Below are 18427 nucleotides of genomic sequence, written 5' to 3'. Positions count from 1 at the left end.
TCCTGTTTTGTGATATATAGTCTAGATGACCATGAACACATCACAAGTGGATTGACCAAAATCAGTGGTATGTATCACAAGTTTTATGGGTGTTGAATGTCGAATATCCAATATCCAATATCAAACCAATTCAACCGGGGTACGATGTATTAGTTAATATGCGCCAGTTCAGGGTCGAAAATCCCGTTTCATAGTTGGGGGGGGACAATAAACAGAAACATTTTAGAGAATAAATCCAGGGGGGGACAAGGAATAAAAGTTTTAGCCTTCCTTTAATACAGCATTTTGACATTTTCAACTCTATCTCGCAAACAGGCAGAAGACCTTTCTTAGAGTAATACAAAACAATGGTATTAGGCGGAAGGTGGCAATAATACAGCACATCTGACATAATACACTGCAAAAACCCAAAATCTTAACAAGAATATTTGTCTTATTTCTAGTTAAAATGTCTCATTTTTAGTTAAAAAAAATCTCATTACACTTAAAACAAGACTCATCACTGGAAAAAAACAACAATTTTCACCTGTTTCAAGTAGATTTTCACTTAAAATAAGTAGAAAAATCTGCCAGTGGAACAAGATTGTTTTGCTTATAAGATAAATCTTGTCGCACTGGCAGATTTTTCTACTTATTTCAATTGAAAATTTACTTGAAACAGGTGAAAATTGTCAAATAACAAGTTATTTTTCTGGTTATGACTCTTGTTTTAAGTGTAATGAGATTTTACTTATTTCGGTTTCGGCCACAAATTTTCATTTTGGTGCATCACTACTAAATACTACTGCATTGTTCCAAAATTATTAATTCTGTCTTAAATTATTCTAGGGGGGGACAGCTTTACTAATGGGGGGGACTTGTCCCCCCTGTCCCCCCCGGGATTTTCGCCCCTGCGCCAGTTGTTAGTTGAGTGCATTGCTTAGCAACTATAGTTGGCAATAGAGCAAAAAGGGAAGAAAGTATTGAACTTCTGTTTTACAAAACGTCAAAAAGAAACAATTATCAAATAAATAAATAAATAAATAAATAAAGGTTTGGTCGTGACACTTTCAGACTTGTGGAGACAGTAGTGGTCGTGTCTGCTTAATGCCTGGGGGATTTTTCTACGCAACCGAGCTGCGCAATATGACGAGAATGGTCCCGACGCCAGTGTGGGTCCGCAAAATGCGTAAAAATCCTGCCTCTCTGTATTTTCCTTCTCGTGTTTCGCCAGTGATGCGCTGTCCCCCGGTTTTCCCCTGACGAGGCATGTCTCCTCCACGCCACACCGCTGCCGTCTCGACGCGGCGCAGCTGAGCTGGAAGGTTGTGCGTGTTCGGCCGGCCCACCGTAGCCGGCGGCGGCTTGTGCTCTCACATTCCTCCCATGAAAGCCGCTCCTAGTCATGATTCAACCCTTCTGAGATCCATTCCATGGGATTTTCGTGTCTAACCGAGGTTTCCAGTTGTATTTTCCTTTTTTCCTCTAATGAGGACAAATACACGGATCTGACACGTTTCGTCGCTGCGCGTCTCTGATTTTTGGGGTGAATCTCAAGACGCGTCAAAGGTGAGTTAACTATTTTTTTTCCCAGCCATGCGATGGAATTACATTTATGCTGTTTTTTTTTTTTTAATTATCTTAAATCCATAGTATTTGGATCAATCCTGCCTCTATCCACACTCTACGACACGGCGTATGCAGCTTTCACAGATTTGCGTCTCATTGTTGCGTATAGGCCATTGACTCTGTGCACATTCAGTCTCTGCCGGGCACCCAGCAAAAATGCAAATTTGTGGAAATCTGGTATTTCATGCATCATCACGACGCCCAGTGCTTCGTGAAAACGCAGTGAGTCGACCGTGAATGTAAAATAAAGGCAACAATCCTTCGAAATTCAAAATGGAGCTGTAAAAGCACCTGTTTTGATTCATCAGGCCGCATATGCGCTGTTTTTGTGAGCCAAGTCAGCCCCGCAAGCATTGTTCCCTTTATTATTATCATCATTTTTTTCCCTCATCCCTGTTCCCATTCACAAATCTACGATTACGCACCTGGCGTGGACGTTGGCAAACAATGATTGGGTGTAGCTCCTATTTATTTTTTTCATTTTTTTTTCTCCCCCCCCCCGAGCAAATACATTTCAGTTTGACAGCTGCTACTCCTGTAGGCACAGCACCCCACCCCGTGATTCTTTGAAAGGATCTTTGCTGACAACTGGTGTTTAATCCCGTGGAAATAGAATTTTAATTATGTGACTAATCTGTTTACAGTTGGTTTTTGGGCTGTTTAGTTCCAGCTAATTTCCATAAGGTAATGGATTCAGGTTGTTCATGAATGAAGACACTTAAGTTGAGGGGGGGGTGATATATATAAATAGCTCCTCACAACTAACAATGTCATAGTACTTAGTTGGATTGCTCAATGTATTCTTTAAATAATTTGCAAATGCCTTTTACAGAGCCATGAAAAGGTGGATCAAAATGTGATTTTTGGCTTTGTAAGGCAACAACTATGATGCCTTTTCATCATTTCCTAATAGCTATGGTGTTTTCCTCGACCATGTGGTCAGAAAAAAATATAAAATGCCTAATGAAAGTTTGCAAAATCCACGGTTGCAGCTTTATATGTTCTTTATTATTATTATATTTCTTTATTTGGTATGGACATCACAATAACATAGGACAACCCAAATGCACTGTTTGAGTGTTTTAGCATACATGCTAATTTGCAACACTTGTCCACAGGAGGCTTTTAAAAAAATAATATAAATACAATACAATAAGATATACAATAAAATTAGAGGATGACATAAGATATAAAGCAAAGACAACATTCAAGAGCAGAACCAGACCTGACCTATTCATGTAGGCACTGTTGTTTAGACTTGAGCCATAGTTTGAGTCCTCTGTTGAAAATATTGCCACACGTTTCTAATTTTAAATTAGTCGGTAAAGAATTCCAGAGTTTTGCACCCTTCACAGAAAAAAACGACTCACCTTGTCCAGGTAATGACTCAAAAAGTTGTTTATCAGAATCTTTAGTCTATGTATTGACTCACTGATCACCTCATTGCACCAGTCATCAAAAATGCCTCATAAGAGACAGTACATGCAAAGAATATAACTCATTAGAAGGAACATGCATATTACAATTTTCGTATTATAGTTGGTAAATTGCAAATATAGCTTGTTTGGGTTTTTCTCATGTGATGACTCGGTGTCACATCTGCAAGTAAAATAACTCAAAACCTGCATAGTAGTATTATTATATAAGGGTTTATTTTAAGTGACTCACTTGTGGCACCTCTGGCATGAGACATCCTTTTAAATTCAGTAAAAATAATCAGTAAGGAGCAGCTGTTCGTCGTGGCCTGGATCGCTGCCTGTCAGAGCCATCAGTCGCAGACGGACGGAAGCGGTTTTTATCAGTCGACTCCTTCATTCCTTCTCTTTTCCTCCACAACTTCATCTTCCTCTTGTCTTTCCTGTGTGTATGTGTTTGGGAGGATGCGATGAGATGCGACAGGAGAGCTAGACATAGTCTCACACTCTCCAAGCTATGCCAAGAAAAGGATGATGAGATCTAGAAGGTAAAAGATGATGGAGGAAGATGAGATTGTGTCAGTCGCAGGGCTAAAATGGGACGTGATTTTGATAGTTATCTCCCTGCTTTGTCTTTCTTTGGCCTTCTTTTAAAGAATCTGCCTTTTCTCTCCTCTCCTTCTCCCTCTGACCCAGGCCAAGGATGAGCATGTCGTACTTGTTTGTGGACTGTATTGTTTCACGTCATTGTGCAGTTCAGTGCAAGATAAGACGGTGACGCTAATGTGCACATTTCCTCTCATTTGATCTTGAGGAACCATCATTTTCCCCTCAGCCCCCCCTTCTTTCTTGCCTCCCCTCCCAAGGGTGAACTGTAATTTCCCTATTCAGCTGAAAAATAGTCTGGAAGTCTCTTACTCTCTGCAGTACAGTAACTGTTGGCCTGTGTTGTTGTGACACAGTAACATTTAGAGAAGCTGCTGCGCTCAGTTTCATGTTGAAAATTAACTAAACTTGCAAAACGTCATTGTTAAACTAAATCAGTGACATCAAATGCAAGTAAGCCATGAAGGTCCTGTTTGTAACATTTGGCTCTGTTGCAATAAAATTATCATAATATTGTGACAAAATGCATATGAGTAGGGACAATTGTGTTTAAATGATGTTAAAATAAGCAGTTCATATCCAATCATGAGTGCAGTCTGTTGTCTAAAAGCACAAACAGCTGATTGGTCATTTCATCACTGAATTTATATTTGTCAGACACATCCCCATCCCCTTTTAATGCTTCTCATATTTCCGTTAGTCACTCTAGTTTATCTCACAGGATTAAAAGAGCAGCTTCAGATTGGGTACGTCGGTTGGTTGAAATCTGCGATTTATTTATTTATTTTGATTTAATCCTTCAAATGCAGCACTTGGAAACAGAATGGTTTGTTGCTTTTGTTAACATTTTATCTCCAGCATAGAATCTCTGTAACCTGCTGTTTGTTTTTATTTATATCACATGAAAACGAGCTACTTTAATGATTTGGTAGCCTACTGGAACTCTTTATTTAAACAACGTACACCCTTGAGCGTAATTTCAAATATTTAGAAGATACATCAACATTTTCTCAGTTTTGCGTCCTGCAGTTCAGTCCATTGCTTACTGCTTCACTCTGTCACTCAGTCACCTCCAGTTAATTGTGTCTTTCAGCGGTCTGTGTTTGATGAAGTGGTTATCGTGCAGTCATTTTAGTACCAAATTCCCTCATTGTTTCCCTAAACAATGGATCTTTGTCCAGCTCTGGTTGACAGACAGAAAAATTGGGCCTAATATCTCAGAGGCTGTTTTCATCTGGGCTTCTGACTTAAATGGATTTCACTGAAATTATCTATTTTAAAAGCTTATTATATGACATTTTTAGATGTCTTTGTCACCAAATTGTGCTGTTCAGGATTTAAGGTCATGTACCAGGAACCTGTTTTCAGCATGCTCTGTACTCCAGCAATATTCAAGGCCGCTTATTGAGTAGCTGTGAAGACGTTTCACCTGAATGGTGGTAGGAAGGAAACTGGTTAGAAATCAAGTTGGGTTTTTTTCTTGCAAATTAAGTGAGAAGATTTTGAGATACCTAATGAATGGAAACCTTAACCTGCTCTGGGATTCTAAACATCTGCAGAAAATGGAGCAATCATTTTGAAAGCTGTAGACGTTGACCTCCAGACTTAAGTGACTAGAATCCCATTATGACTCCTAATGAACGTTGCAAAGAAATGGAAAATATTATCATAACAATAAAATCAGTTAGTGTACAAAGAGACATAACAATGTTCTAAGTCAAGTTTGAACAAAGTGTAAAGTCTGTTTGACTCATATAGAGATGACGTGAGAATACTGGCCTTATGTGATTCAGTACTTGTTAAGTGTTAAGACTTGCTTTGCTTTCTAAAGCTGCATCCCTTCGAGGCATCGAGGTACTCTTCCTCCACTTTCTCATCCTCTTTCCACCCCTCACATTATTTTTCTTTCCTTGACACTCAGTATTCAGTTCATGTACATAGATGGGTCATGGACTTGATAACACTCAGTCAGCGGTTAGAAAGTGAGAAAGATGTGGGGTGGAAATAAATGTACAGTCAATATTGAAGTGCCTTTCAGCTCCTCTGTGGTTTAGGGAGCAGGATTTGAATACATTCTGTGTTTTCCATGATTCATATCTAGTTCTTAAAGTTTCTTATGAAAAAAGTCCAGATTTAATCAGTGCTTGAAAGCCTTTGCATTTTATTGTATCGCTCTTGTTGACTTTTTGAACAATGTCTCATATTATTGTACCATTTATTTTAGGTAAATAATAGCTCACCCTCTTACATTTACTGGGGAAAAAAATCCACTCAGACATTTAACAATTATAAGGCATGTTAAAGTTTTATTCTGTAGAGATGTGAGGTGCAAGGTGCAAAGCAACAGGGGTTTCTGCTGGAAAGAGATTCAGCTTTGCATCCAGAAAGGAGAGCTTTTTTTACCGTATATACGCACACCCTCCTCCTCCTTCATCTCCCTCCTCACTTCCTTCCTCCCATCCAGGCCTCCTGCTGATCAGGTGCCTGTTCTTTTCGCCGTCGCTGGCAGTTGAAGTATGTTGCAGTTCATTTCTCCCACGATCCTCTGTACTCGTGCTGTATGGAAAAACTCACAGGGACCGAATTCTCTCCTCGTCTCCCATTTCTCAATGTTTTTCCATCTTTATGCAACTCACATTTTTGCACAATATCTCACAATATTAATTTTTTATTGTAAACCTGTTTATCCTTTTAATTGTTTGATTATAGTTTTGTCTCAGTTGCTAAATGATCATCATTCCTCAACTCTCTATTCTTGATTGCAGTGATGGATTGACTCACATGTTCACACCGATTAATATTCTTGCACTCCAACTCCATAATAGGGAAAGACTTGAGGCTCCATTACATGATGGAGCCGGCCGTGTCGTTTACATATATAGGCTGTGAAGCTTTCCAGAACTCTCTGGTGTGTGTAGTACTCTGGAGAGAACACGTGGAAGTTTTGGCCCCCTGACTTGTATAACGTGAATGTAAGGATCATTACCTTTGATCACCAGTGTGAGATTGTAATGATTGTTTATGTCATTTATCAAAGGCCAACTCAATATTGCATTGCACTTGTGGATTATTATTATTTATGTATATATATATACATTAGGGCTGGTCGATATATCAAGATTTTAATATATATCGATATATTTTCAAACGCTATATGGTACGAGACAATATCGTTTATCGATTTAAAAAAAAAGATTTTTTTTTTTTACGATTTTGATATAGCTTATTTTGGGACAAATTGACTCAAATTGACTTTATTTGAGATTCGCACAAATGTTTTGTTATTTGCACAACTGTCAACCTCAGTGGAAAAGTCTGCCTGTTACTGTCTACATTGTAATAATTGCACAGTGTATTTGAATTTAATTGTTATGCAGGAAAGGTATATTTGTTTTATTTTATTCAAGAAGCATTTTTATTCTATATATGCAGGCAGTTTATTTTTATTTCATTTGTTTTATACATTTTGATATTGTGCAGAACTCTGTTAATAAAGGTACCTGTGTGACATTTGGCACGAGGCTTTGTATTAAAACAAGAGGGTTTACCTCAGAAAAAAATGAAGCTAACAGAGATGCTATGCTATAATGCTTTGGGGGAAACTCCAATTATGGCACAGAAAAAATATCGATATATATCGAGTGTCGCCATTTAGCTAGAAATATCGAGATATGACTTTTGGTCCATATCGCCCAGCCCTAATATACATCTATTTTTCATTTTTCAACCAACTTATTCGCGTACATGTGATGATCTGGTTTCACTTCTACAAGGGTGATGAAACAAATATATTTTTTATTTGGTTACTCAAGATTTTACTCTTGTAAATGATACAAAATATATTGTAAGAAGTTATAAAATGAGTCTGGTCAAATGGATGTTCACAAGACTTCAATAATAAGAATGTCTTCTAAATATATCAGACATTGCCAAAGGCTTTCACAAAGACGACTGTTTTGAAGACGGCACGAGTCCTAGTGTGCCCGAGTTCAGTGGTAAGAGAATTCTAATGGGAAAGGATTATCTCCCTTTGTTAGACACTGGTACCTGGGAATCGCCAGCAGAAGGCCATCTGCAGAGCTCAGGAGTCGGGACGGTATATGCCAGGTCAATACGTCTGAGAAGTATTTTGGGGCATGGCCATTTTAGACTTTGAAGCGGAGCAGTTAAGATTTTAAAATCAATAGAAAATCTAAAAGGGAGGCGAACACACAGGTACTGTATATGAGCATTTTAGTCCTGAAATGAGTCTAGCTGTGGTGGTTTGGAGCAGCAGGAGACGGTGGCAGGAACCCTGACTGAGACCTGAGGATAGTCCAGTACAAAAGTCAAGGCTTTCAGCTATTTGGAAGTTGCCTTAAACTTGGAGGAAAACAAAACAATTCTGAACAAGATGTTTGACCAGAGCCAGAAGGCTGAATCAAATATTACTTGTTGTTTTAGCATCCATGTTATATTATTTTATAGATTGGAACCAGTAGATCACAGTAGATTTAGGAGGAATCAGATGGGATGATCTTTGATCTATAATCCTTAAATTTAAGGACACGTTGACCATCCAGGATATCATGCTAATACGAAAAGCTGTGAGATTACTGAGGCTGCTGGGACCTGTTATCTGTCAACATGACCAGTTGAGTGTCTTTCAGATTAGGGCTGGATGATTTGGAGAAAGTAACATTTTGAAATTCAAGCTTCTATTGGATATTCACTAAACTAATAAAAAAATAGATAAATCAGTGGATTAGTATTTTTTTCGTTTGCAACTCCAGCACTAGTTCTGTGCAGAGGTGTCAAGTAACGAAGTACAAATACTTCGTTACCTTACTTAAGTAGAGATTTTGGTTATCTATACTTCACTGGAGTAATTATTTTTCAGACGACGTTTTACTTTTACTCCTTACATTTTCACGCAATTATCTGTACTTTTTACTCCTTACATTTTAAAAACAGCCTCGTTACTCTATTTCATTTCGGCCTTTAAACAAAAATTATCCAGTTAAATTGCTCCATCCGGATAGAGTGAATTTGGTTGTGGTTGTTTCAGATGTTCTTGTCCAGTTTTGTTCTTACATCCGTTCCCTCAGATTCCTGCAACTAAACATGGATGTACATTCCAATAAAGGTTAGGATAAATGATAAAATGCCTCTGAAGTTTGACTTTTTGCACCATTACAATACTTATAGGCAGAGGTGGACAGAGTACTCGACCCCAGTACTTGAGTAAGAGTACAAATACTACTGGTCAAAATTTACTCCGTTACAAGTAAAAGTAGCTCAGTCAAAATATTACTCGAGTAAGAGTAGAAAAGTACTTGCTTTTAAAGGTACTTAAGTATCCAAAAGTAAATGCTTTTAAATTTACTTTAAGTAAAAGTAAGAGTAAGAGTAAATTTCTTATTTTCCACATCAGTAAATGACTATATTTTTTCTAAATTAATTTAAGGATCTTTTAACTCTTGTTTCTGAGAATTAACTCTTTGAAACCAGCTGCACTGATGTGCTGCTTTTAGAAGAATAAGAGGACAGCAGATGATGCAGAGTTTATTAACAATCATGAACTGAAACCAAATGAACCTGCACCATCCTATTGTCTTTTTGATTTTGTCTTTCTTCTCCTGACGCAGGCGTAGCCGTTGTTGCAGCTCTGTCTTGACTTGTTGCGGCTCTGTCTTGACAAACGCAGGCTACTTTGGCGGTATCGTTTTGAGGAGGCTTGACGTATTTCTGCTTTACGTACATCCCAGTGGAGAGCGTGCACTGTGATAGGTCTCCTCCTTTGACAAAAACAGCTTGTGTCCAATAGGATTTTAGGGAAGGAGAAAAAAGAGCAGACCTGAAAGTAACGAGTACTTTTCAGCCTTCCTAGAAATTTACTCGAGTAAAAGTAGAAATATTTGTCTTGGAAATGTATTCAAGTAAGAGTAATAAGTACCAAAGAAATCTAATACTCAAGTAAAGTACAAATCCTCTGGATATGTACTTAAGTACAGTACTCAAGTAAATTTACTCTGTTACTGTCCACCACTGCTTATAGGCAACTAGTCATCATATCTCCTGCTCTCTGAAACACATGTTAATGCTCAATAGTACACATATATGGTTCTTTAACATGTTTGCATTATACTAAGATGCATTCATTTTCAATGGCTTTTGTCCTTAAAGGCTTTTTTCCCCCTTACATTACTTTTATACTTTAAGTAGTTTTGAAACCAGTACTTTTATACTTTTACTTGAGTAAAAAACTTGAGTTGATACTTCAACTTCTACAGGAGTATTTTTAAACTCTAGTATCTATACTTCTACCTGAGTAATGAATGTGAATACTTTTGACACCTCTGCTTCTGTGCCACCTCTGCATTTTCATTGAACAGCTTCCTAAGGTGCTGTAAAGTACCCTAGGAAACTGTTCAATGAGCAGATGTTGAACAGATGTTGGCACATTTTCATTGTGTTGCCTCATTAAGTGGCGAAAAAGTCCACAATAATCAGTTTTTATACGGTAATTAATTGTGACCATTGCCATTAGCTAATTGCATTAGTGGCAATTTCGGTTCAAGAAACTGATTAATCTTTTAGCTCCAATCCAACTGGTGATGTATGTTATGTTCTTTCGTAATGTGGCCAAGAGATATGTAAACAGAAAACAGAAGGGGGGGGGGGCCCACGATCGGCCCTTGGGGCACACCAACCGAGCAGTCGAGGAGGCAGTTATTCAAGCTGACAGGAGCGGTTCTGTTAGTCATGTTCTAAATTAAAACGCAGAACTCTAAATGATGCAGTGGAAATTCCTGGTAGATTTTGTGGAAACAATTTATCAGAGTGCAGTAAGGGAGTGTAAGAATCCAATGATGCGTATACTTTCTATTCCAGTATACTGCAGTGGAAAACATTGTCTTACTTGATAGCTTCAGTTGTGAATTACTTTGCGAAATAAAATGTCGAAATACAAAATATATGGAGCATGAGAAAATTGACTGACGGGTCTGCAAATGAATTACCCCAGGCGTAAGTTGTAGTCTTACTTTTTTAGTTCGCCCTGCATTGATTTTCACAGTGAAATTATTCTTGATTACATTTGCATTATCAATCCACTCTCGTCCTTCTTTTCTGGGTCAAAGGGGATGGAGCTTGTTCCAGCTGCAGTAGCATGAGGAGAGAAATGAGGTACACCCTGGACAATAACGTGGGCACCACAGAGAGACAGACGCACTATTTTAATTTGATGGTTAAAGATACATTTCGTTTTTTTTTAAAAACAATGCACACATCTTAAGTTCATTTCTTGGTAAGATTTTGTTGGCACAACCTTTGTTAGTGCCTATTTGCTTGTATCAACTGTCTAAACACCTGCATTGCATCCATGACTCTGTGATGAATTCAAATTACTTAAGATTTCAATCTTTACCCCTTGCCATAATCATTTAGTTTGACACGTTAACCCCCAAATGCACCAGATGACATTCCTGGCTGAGTTTGAATCCAAATTTGCAGAAATTGCTCAAATTTGTTCATATTCCCGAACTCGCAGAGGCTTATTCACCCACACATCTCCACAGAGGGGACCCTGCCATGTCTTTGAGAATTCCCATACCTGTGTAATTATGTTATGTTCACACATCGCACTAAACACCCACTAAGCCTCAGCTGTCCATGCTCAACACAACAGCCACCTACACGTTCTTTTTAAAGATGTAGCCAGTTCCTTCCTCTCCGTCTGCTAATAACCCTCCTCTGTCCTGTCTGTCAGGCCCACAAGTGTGTGTGTGCATGTGTTGGAAACTCAAGGGTATATACATTTACTGGAAAAAGGATGTGAGATACAACTGCGCTTTGGTGTCAGTGTGCAGTTTGAGCCTTGATTCCCAAAGGCCAACAAACAGCTGCTAATGCACATGAACAGAGACACACACACCTACGCACATGCGAGCACTCTGTCTGGAACTGAGAGCGCTTCTTTTTTACAAAGGAACAAGGCTGTTTCATCTGTGTGTGACTGTTTCAGCTGGCCTGAAATAGCTGGTTTCACAGTGACTCACCGCTCGGAGCCTGGAGGAGAGGAACAAACTCGCTGTGTGAACGAGGCCCTCAAACTTTGTGGATGCACTTGACCGTGTGAACTTGTATGTCTATGTGCTGTTGATGGAAGCTCGGTTTGGACTTTGCATTTACCAGGATGTAATAAAAGTATGTGATACGTTTGTGGTTATGTCACTTCACCAGCTTTAACATGCCACACCAGTACAGTTCATAGCCCCTTTTTTTCTGAAATTCTTGTCATCTTTGTGGATGTTAATTTATTCAAACTCGCTCCAACTGGATAGATAACCTTGAATTTGTGTTTGCATGCTAAACAATTCGAATGGAACCTGGATCATAGACGGTATATGGTGGATTAGGAGAATTACATTATACGTATGTTGCACTCGTCGTACAAGATAAACTTCTGTGATTTGTCTGGGAAGGGTGGGTGAATGGGAAAGCAAGATCTGTTTCAAAACCTCTTTTTAAATTATGTTTGTTTGAATGAATATTTGTTCATAATTCTTTCATCTTCTGAGCTTAGCCACATTTAAATGAGCTCGTTAGAGAAATGAGAATTTTTACGTTTGATTACTTTTAATTAAAAGAAGAAAAAAAACCTTATTTAACAATCTTGTGAAATGATGACAACAATGATCATAATATTTGATATAAAATGGATCAGTTCACTATGAAGAATCCTGATGGATGAAGGTATTTTTGGATATACAGGACTGTCTCAGAAAATTTGAATATTGTGATTAAAGTCCTTTATTTTCTGTAATGCAAAAATGTCATACATTCTGGAATTATTACAAATCAACTGAAATATTGCAAGCCTTTTTATTATTTTAATATTGCTGATCATGGCTTACAGCTTAAGAAAACTCAAATATCCTATCTCAAAAAATTAGAATATTCTGGGAATCTTAATCTTAAACTGTGAGCCAGAATCAGCAATATTAAAATAATAAAAGGCTTGCAATATTTCAGTTGATTTGTAATGAATCCAGAACGTATGACATTTTTGTTTTTTAATTGCATTACAGAAAATAAAGAACTTTATGACAATATTCTAATTTGCTGAGACAGTCCTGTATCTGATGGTGGATTGAAGCAATGCACCTTTGCACCTTAAGTACTGCATTCTAACTCATCGTTGGCTCTTGTCCCAGGTCTGCACATGGGGGCGGGCAAAAGCAAGCCCAAAGAGCCGGGCCAGCGCTCCATGAGCCTGGACGGCACCATCGGCACTGGCTCGGACAGCGGGCACTTCCACCACCTGGGCCCGGCCCAGCAGACCCAGACCCCAAACCGGAGCCCTGCCGTGGGCATGGGCAGGCGGGGGCACCAGGGGCAGCACCAGCCGGTCCCAACAAATACCCCCGACCTCACTCCCTTCGGAGGGGTGGATCACACGGGTTCTGTCACCTCACCTCACAGAGGGCCTCTGTCAGGTAAGATTTGTTTTAGTCGTCCCTTTCTACAAGGCACGACAAAGCACTTTACGGAGGACATGAAAGGCATTGAGGCTAAATATTAAACAGAACCTACGGTAACCTGACGTGACCTGTGCTTTTGTCTTTCAGTCCTGCTCAGGTTGCATCAACACATGGCGTGGACAAGATTAGTTATTGAGAATAAAAGCAGATGTACAGGACTGTCTCAGAAAATTAGAATATTGTGATAAAGTTCTTTATTTTCTGTAATGCAATTTATAAAAAAAAAAAAAAAAAAAAAAATGTCATACATTCTGGATTCATTACAAATCAACTGAAATATTGCAAGCCTTTTATTATTTTAATATTGCTGATTATGGCTTACAGTTTAAGATTAAGATTCCCAGAATATTCTAATTTTTTGAGATAGGATATTTGAGTTTTCTTAAGCTGTAAGCCATGATCAGCAATATTAAAATAATAAAAGGTTTGCAATATTTCAGTTGATTTGTAATGAATGTATGACATTTTTGTAATTGCATTACAGAAAATCACAATATTGTAATTTTCTGAGACAGTCCTGTATAGCCTCCTCTTTCCTTCAAGGACTGAGAAAGTTGACTGCTTTGAGCTTTTTAGAAAAGGTTTAGAAGTTATATTTTGAATGAATAGGAAGTAGAATAACACACAAATTAGAGAATTAAGAAAAAAAATACCACAGTAAAAGTAACTAAATGACTCAAAATTGATCTCGAGCTGAAACTTTTCCAACCCTGATATAAAGGAAACAGCTTTTAGGAGCCGGTCTGTCCAGTAAACAAAAGCATCACTCCTGTATAATATAATAAAAGGACATTCAGATGTTTTCTGCTGCTTCCAGTCAATTGACCTTTTGGCTTTATGTATAAAGAATAAAAGTAGTAATGTGAATAAAGCTGAAAACCGGCTTTAGTAAGATCCAGTGACTTTTTGTCCTCCTTTCACTACAAATAATCACTTGTCATTGAGTGTGTATCCCAGACTGTATAGATCAGCCAGATGGTTGGGATGTATTTGGGCCGACACGTTTGGTCAGAGGCTGTGTAAACATTTATTCATAAACAATGATGGCACGAGCCGAATGTGTGAGAGGAGGATGTAATTGTGATCTGCAGATCAGCAGGGCTCCGCCTGCGCATCAGGAGCATGTTACCTCCTGCTATGCGTCTAATGAGCTGATCAATGACCGGCTCTGATTTGAATCACAGGTTCAGTAAGTATGCAAAGGAACTAATCAGGATTGTTTTCTTGCAGGCGGTGTGACTACATTTGTGGCGTTGTACGACTACGAGTCGAGGACGGCGTCTGATCTGACCTTTAGGAAAAACGACCGGCTGCAAATAGTCAACAACACGTAAGAACCAGCAGTCAAGTCATATGTTTTCCACGAATGCAACCCATTTCCAAATATCTACAGATGAACAGATGTCTTGCCACACGCGTGAGCACACTGATCTACATCTGAATGAACGGAGACAGACTCGGCGAGAGTCAGAGTTGGTAGCCGTGGCGCGATCATTCCCATCTGTTTACTAAAGCGGAGGAGAAACGGCGCTTTGCAAACGCATTCTGCTCCTTTTGGGCAGCTGCCATCATCATAATCTCTAAGACGCAGAGTTAGAGAGTGAATCACTCTGAGAAATTTCCTCACATTTTTTTTTTTTTTTTTTTTCTCCACACAGAAGATTCTTAAAAAAAAAAAGTATTCTTGTTGGACTTTAACACATGTTGAAGTATGCAATTTGATTTTCTTGGTGGAAGGAACAGGGTACACATTCAGGTTGAGACATGCGTTTCCTTTTTTATTCAAACTTTGCTTCTCCCATGTGAAAGCAAGCGAAGAAAAATTCTCATCCGGGTGTTTAAAACCAAAACAATGTTCTTCCTTGTGTATTCTTTCCATAACTTCCTGTCTTAAGTCTGGTCTGCTGTTCTTTTGCTGTAGTCTGGCACTACATAGTGGGTATTAAAAAAAAGAAATAACTTACTCAGTGTGCAGTAAAACAGTGCAATCTTAACTACTTGACTGAAAAATAAAAAGTAAAGAAGTTACACCTTTCAATTTTTGCTTGGATTTCTTTTTTTCTTTAAGATCTTGAATAAAAGATTTGGCTCTTTATGGAGGAAAATGAGAAATATTTCAACAGTACTCAGTTGTATGAGGTATTGTTTCTTTGTTTTTGTTTAAATACATGGGTTTTAAACCACAAAGTCCACTAAAGTGGAACTTGAAATATTCCCACTATGTTGTCTCAGAACATCTGCAGCTGCTCTGCTCTGTCTGTGTTTTGCTTCTTGCCTTGCTGTGTCTTCTTGCCGTGTTTTGATGTGTCTGCTGTGTCTGTTATCTCTCCCTCTCTCCTCCTTTCTCATGCTTCATGGTCTCTCCTAGGAAAAAGTACAGCTTCAGGTCAGTAATATTTAATACCATTCAAAGAAAAAGCAACTTCATGCAACCTTTTGTTCGGTCCGTTTGCAGATGCATGGATTTGTCTGACCAAGCTCATGGTGCAATCAATTACTTTATATTACACGTACCACAACAACTACTGCAGCAGTTAAAGTGAGGTTAATTCAGGCAGAATAAAAGGTTGCCTTTGTCTGTGTCTTAATATGTTTTTCACATCTTTCTGGGAACGTGGGTGTATGGGTTAAAGGTGAATAAATTAAAACATGGTGGTTTCTGTTCTGTTTTGTGAATAATAATACAGGTTGAGTCAAAGTGATTTGAATCTCAATTTATTTTGACACACTGTAGTATTTCAGGACTAAATCTTACATATTTTTCCTATTCAAGCCAAAATCTACGAGGAAGAAATAAAAAAATCGAGACCTGTATAAATGGATTGCACACTTACAAACATCTTCTGCTTGGGAAAAGCACAACCTTCAAAATGTTATTATGCAGATAACATTCGTAGCCCTGCCTTCAATGTCTTGCAATAAGTTGCTTTGACCTCCAGAAATACTAAGACACGGCTAGTAACAAACAGATAAGGGTGATTAAAATTGAACACTGTGCCAGAGGTGAGACAGAGTGACAGTTTAACTATCGCTGTTGCATAATAATAATAAAATAATAATACCCAAACACACTCGTCTCGTGATCGTTGCATGCTTTGACATGACAGTCAGACACTGACGTGTACTGTATGTGGTGAGAGCCATTACTCGTCATTCTTCTGCTTTTACTTGTGCTGATTCTACCAATATTCTCTGAAGTCCTCACATGCAGGGCGAGGTAAATGTAACACATTTAAGCTGAAATGTGACGACTTTTGATCCTAAGGGCTTGAAGTTCAGCAGTACACAAAATACATGTCTAGAGTCTGAGAAAGAGGAGGAGTCAAGCTCATATTTTCTCAGTAGGCCTGTACATGTGAAACGGAAAGGTGGGAGGCAAAAATAATTTGAACTATTTGCTACAATGAATGAATTAATTAATTAATTGTTTATTTATGTGTCATACACCTTTTAAGTGCCCAGCCTATAAGGGCTTACAAGACACAGATACCCTACGCCAGCAAACAAACATCAACTGCGTACAAACAAAAACACAAACACAAAATTATAATATCCACTTATACATTACAGATCAGATCCTTTCTCAATTTTCATATAATTTGTCCTTTCTCTGTTTCCAGGCTCTCTATAAAATTAGCTATAGAGAAAACCTCCTCTTTAAAAAACATTCCAATTTAACTGAGTTCTTTTTAACCAAAACAACTCAGGTTTATAATCTTGCATTCTCTGAAATAAAAACTTCCTGGCTTCATCATACAATGGACAATAAAACAAAAAATGAAGCTCATCCTCAACAACATTCAGGTCACAAACACTACGTAATCTTTCCTCTTCAGGAACAGAGTTATACCTACCTGTTTCTGTTGCTACAACTTTAAATTACTCACACACCTGTGCTTGTCGTGAACAGGTGTTTACACACTCTCTGAACCAAAGTGGCAGCCCAAAAACATCCCAAGCAAAGCAAAAATTAAAATAAACATAAGAAAACTTTGGGAAGATGGCGGGGTTTCTGCAAATAAATACAAAATAAACCAAAATCATTTCTAGTGAGTCACAACATTTGAATTAGATTAGCTTTGCCTATTTGGATTTTTTTTAATTTTTAGAGCAGGGTAGATGATATTCTGCTTCACCTGTCTTAAAGTTTTATACTCAATTAAATCATGAAAGCAAGAGTTATCATGTTTTACTTGGTGTTTTCTGTGTTTTTCTTCTGATTGACGGTCTGGCGCTCTTGTTTTGTCTCCTGCCTTTTACAGAGAAGGGGACTGGTGGCTCGCTCGTTCACTGACAACAGGAGAGAGCGGGTATATCCCCAGCAACTATGTGGCTCCGTCGGACTCCATCCAAGCAGAAGAGTACATTATATTTGTTTTTGTTTCACTCCTGTAGACAAAATAAGTGTAGTGAGGTCTCCAGTGCTGATCTGGGATAGTTGTGCTCTAATGATGAGTGAATGCACCATGGCACTCGCCTTGTTTACAGTTAAAGTGTTGCACATACAGAAATGGTATCTATATGCATCGGGGCCCATTTGCACAGTCGTGCTCGTCTGTTTCGGCAGCTCAGCGGGAGCTTCTCTCTGATCTTTTTCTTTATGGCCCACTCTGGCAGGTGGTATTTTGGGAAGATTACCCGGCGTGACTCAGAAAGGCTCCTCCTGAGCCTGCAGAACAGACGGGGGACCTTCCTGGTGAGGGAGAGTGAGACCACGAAAGGTGAGAGAGCAGATGTTCGCATCACTCCAGAGGTTCTGTGCTTGTTCATAATAATGAATGTAACCACTTCAACTGCTTCCAGTACACGCCAGTGAGCTGTAACAGTTGAATCACTGATGGGTTAAGTGACTGCTGTTCTTGTACATTATGGCGTACATGTTTTATTAACTTTTACACTTGTCATCTACCTAAACATTTTCCAGACGTCACCCCTTTCCCATAATATAGCAGCAGCACCCCCTCCCCCCCGTAGTAGTGGCCTCCCTCAGAAGAACAGACGTTGTTCCTGCCAAAACATTGTGTTAAGAGCTCAGAGAACAGGACAGGGAGTCAGAAGTGTCACCTCACCTCCAAACTCCCCGAAAACGAGTCTGGTGCCATCTGTTGGAAGAAAGCCCGTTCTACAAAAGCCCCACCCTACAATCCTCAGGACACAAAGGATTTATTTCAAGACCCTCCCGAACCCCCTTAGATGTTTTCTGTCTGTGCCCCCGCTGGTCAGAGCATCTTTTGGCAGCATTAGTACGGGACCTACTCGGTATTAGACAGTTTT

At 38.8% G+C, this 18427-nt stretch overlaps 1 protein-coding gene across 2 annotated transcripts in view; it reads left to right on the top strand.

Annotated features, from left to right (window-relative positions):
• The first annotated feature begins 1123 nt into the window (after nucleotides 1-1123).
• Nucleotides 1124-18427, top strand: part of LOC133448364 (proto-oncogene tyrosine-protein kinase Src-like) — a 28244-nt gene continuing 10940 nt past the window's right edge. The window contains exons 1-6 of one of the 2 annotated variants that reach the window (XM_061726807.1): nucleotides 1124-1548; nucleotides 12827-13108; nucleotides 14384-14483; nucleotides 15522-15539; nucleotides 17416-17514; nucleotides 17771-17874. In XM_061726807.1, the coding sequence (XP_061582791.1) occupies nucleotides 12835-13108; nucleotides 14384-14483; nucleotides 15522-15539; nucleotides 17416-17514; nucleotides 17771-17874 (595 nt within the window). In that variant the 5' untranslated portion in view covers nucleotides 1124-1548; nucleotides 12827-12834. The remainder of the gene's footprint in view (nucleotides 1549-12826; nucleotides 13109-14383; nucleotides 14484-15521; nucleotides 15540-17415; nucleotides 17515-17770; nucleotides 17875-18427) is intronic. The other variant, XM_061726808.1, reaches the window with a different exon arrangement.

This window comes from Cololabis saira, chromosome 8 (genome assembly GCF_033807715.1).
Source record: "Cololabis saira isolate AMF1-May2022 chromosome 8, fColSai1.1, whole genome shotgun sequence".
In the NCBI taxonomy this organism is placed as follows: domain Eukaryota; kingdom Metazoa; phylum Chordata; class Actinopteri; order Beloniformes; family Belonidae; genus Cololabis; species Cololabis saira.
The sequence above is the reverse complement of the archived record's forward strand: the minus strand, read 5'-3'. Positions and strand labels throughout refer to the sequence as shown.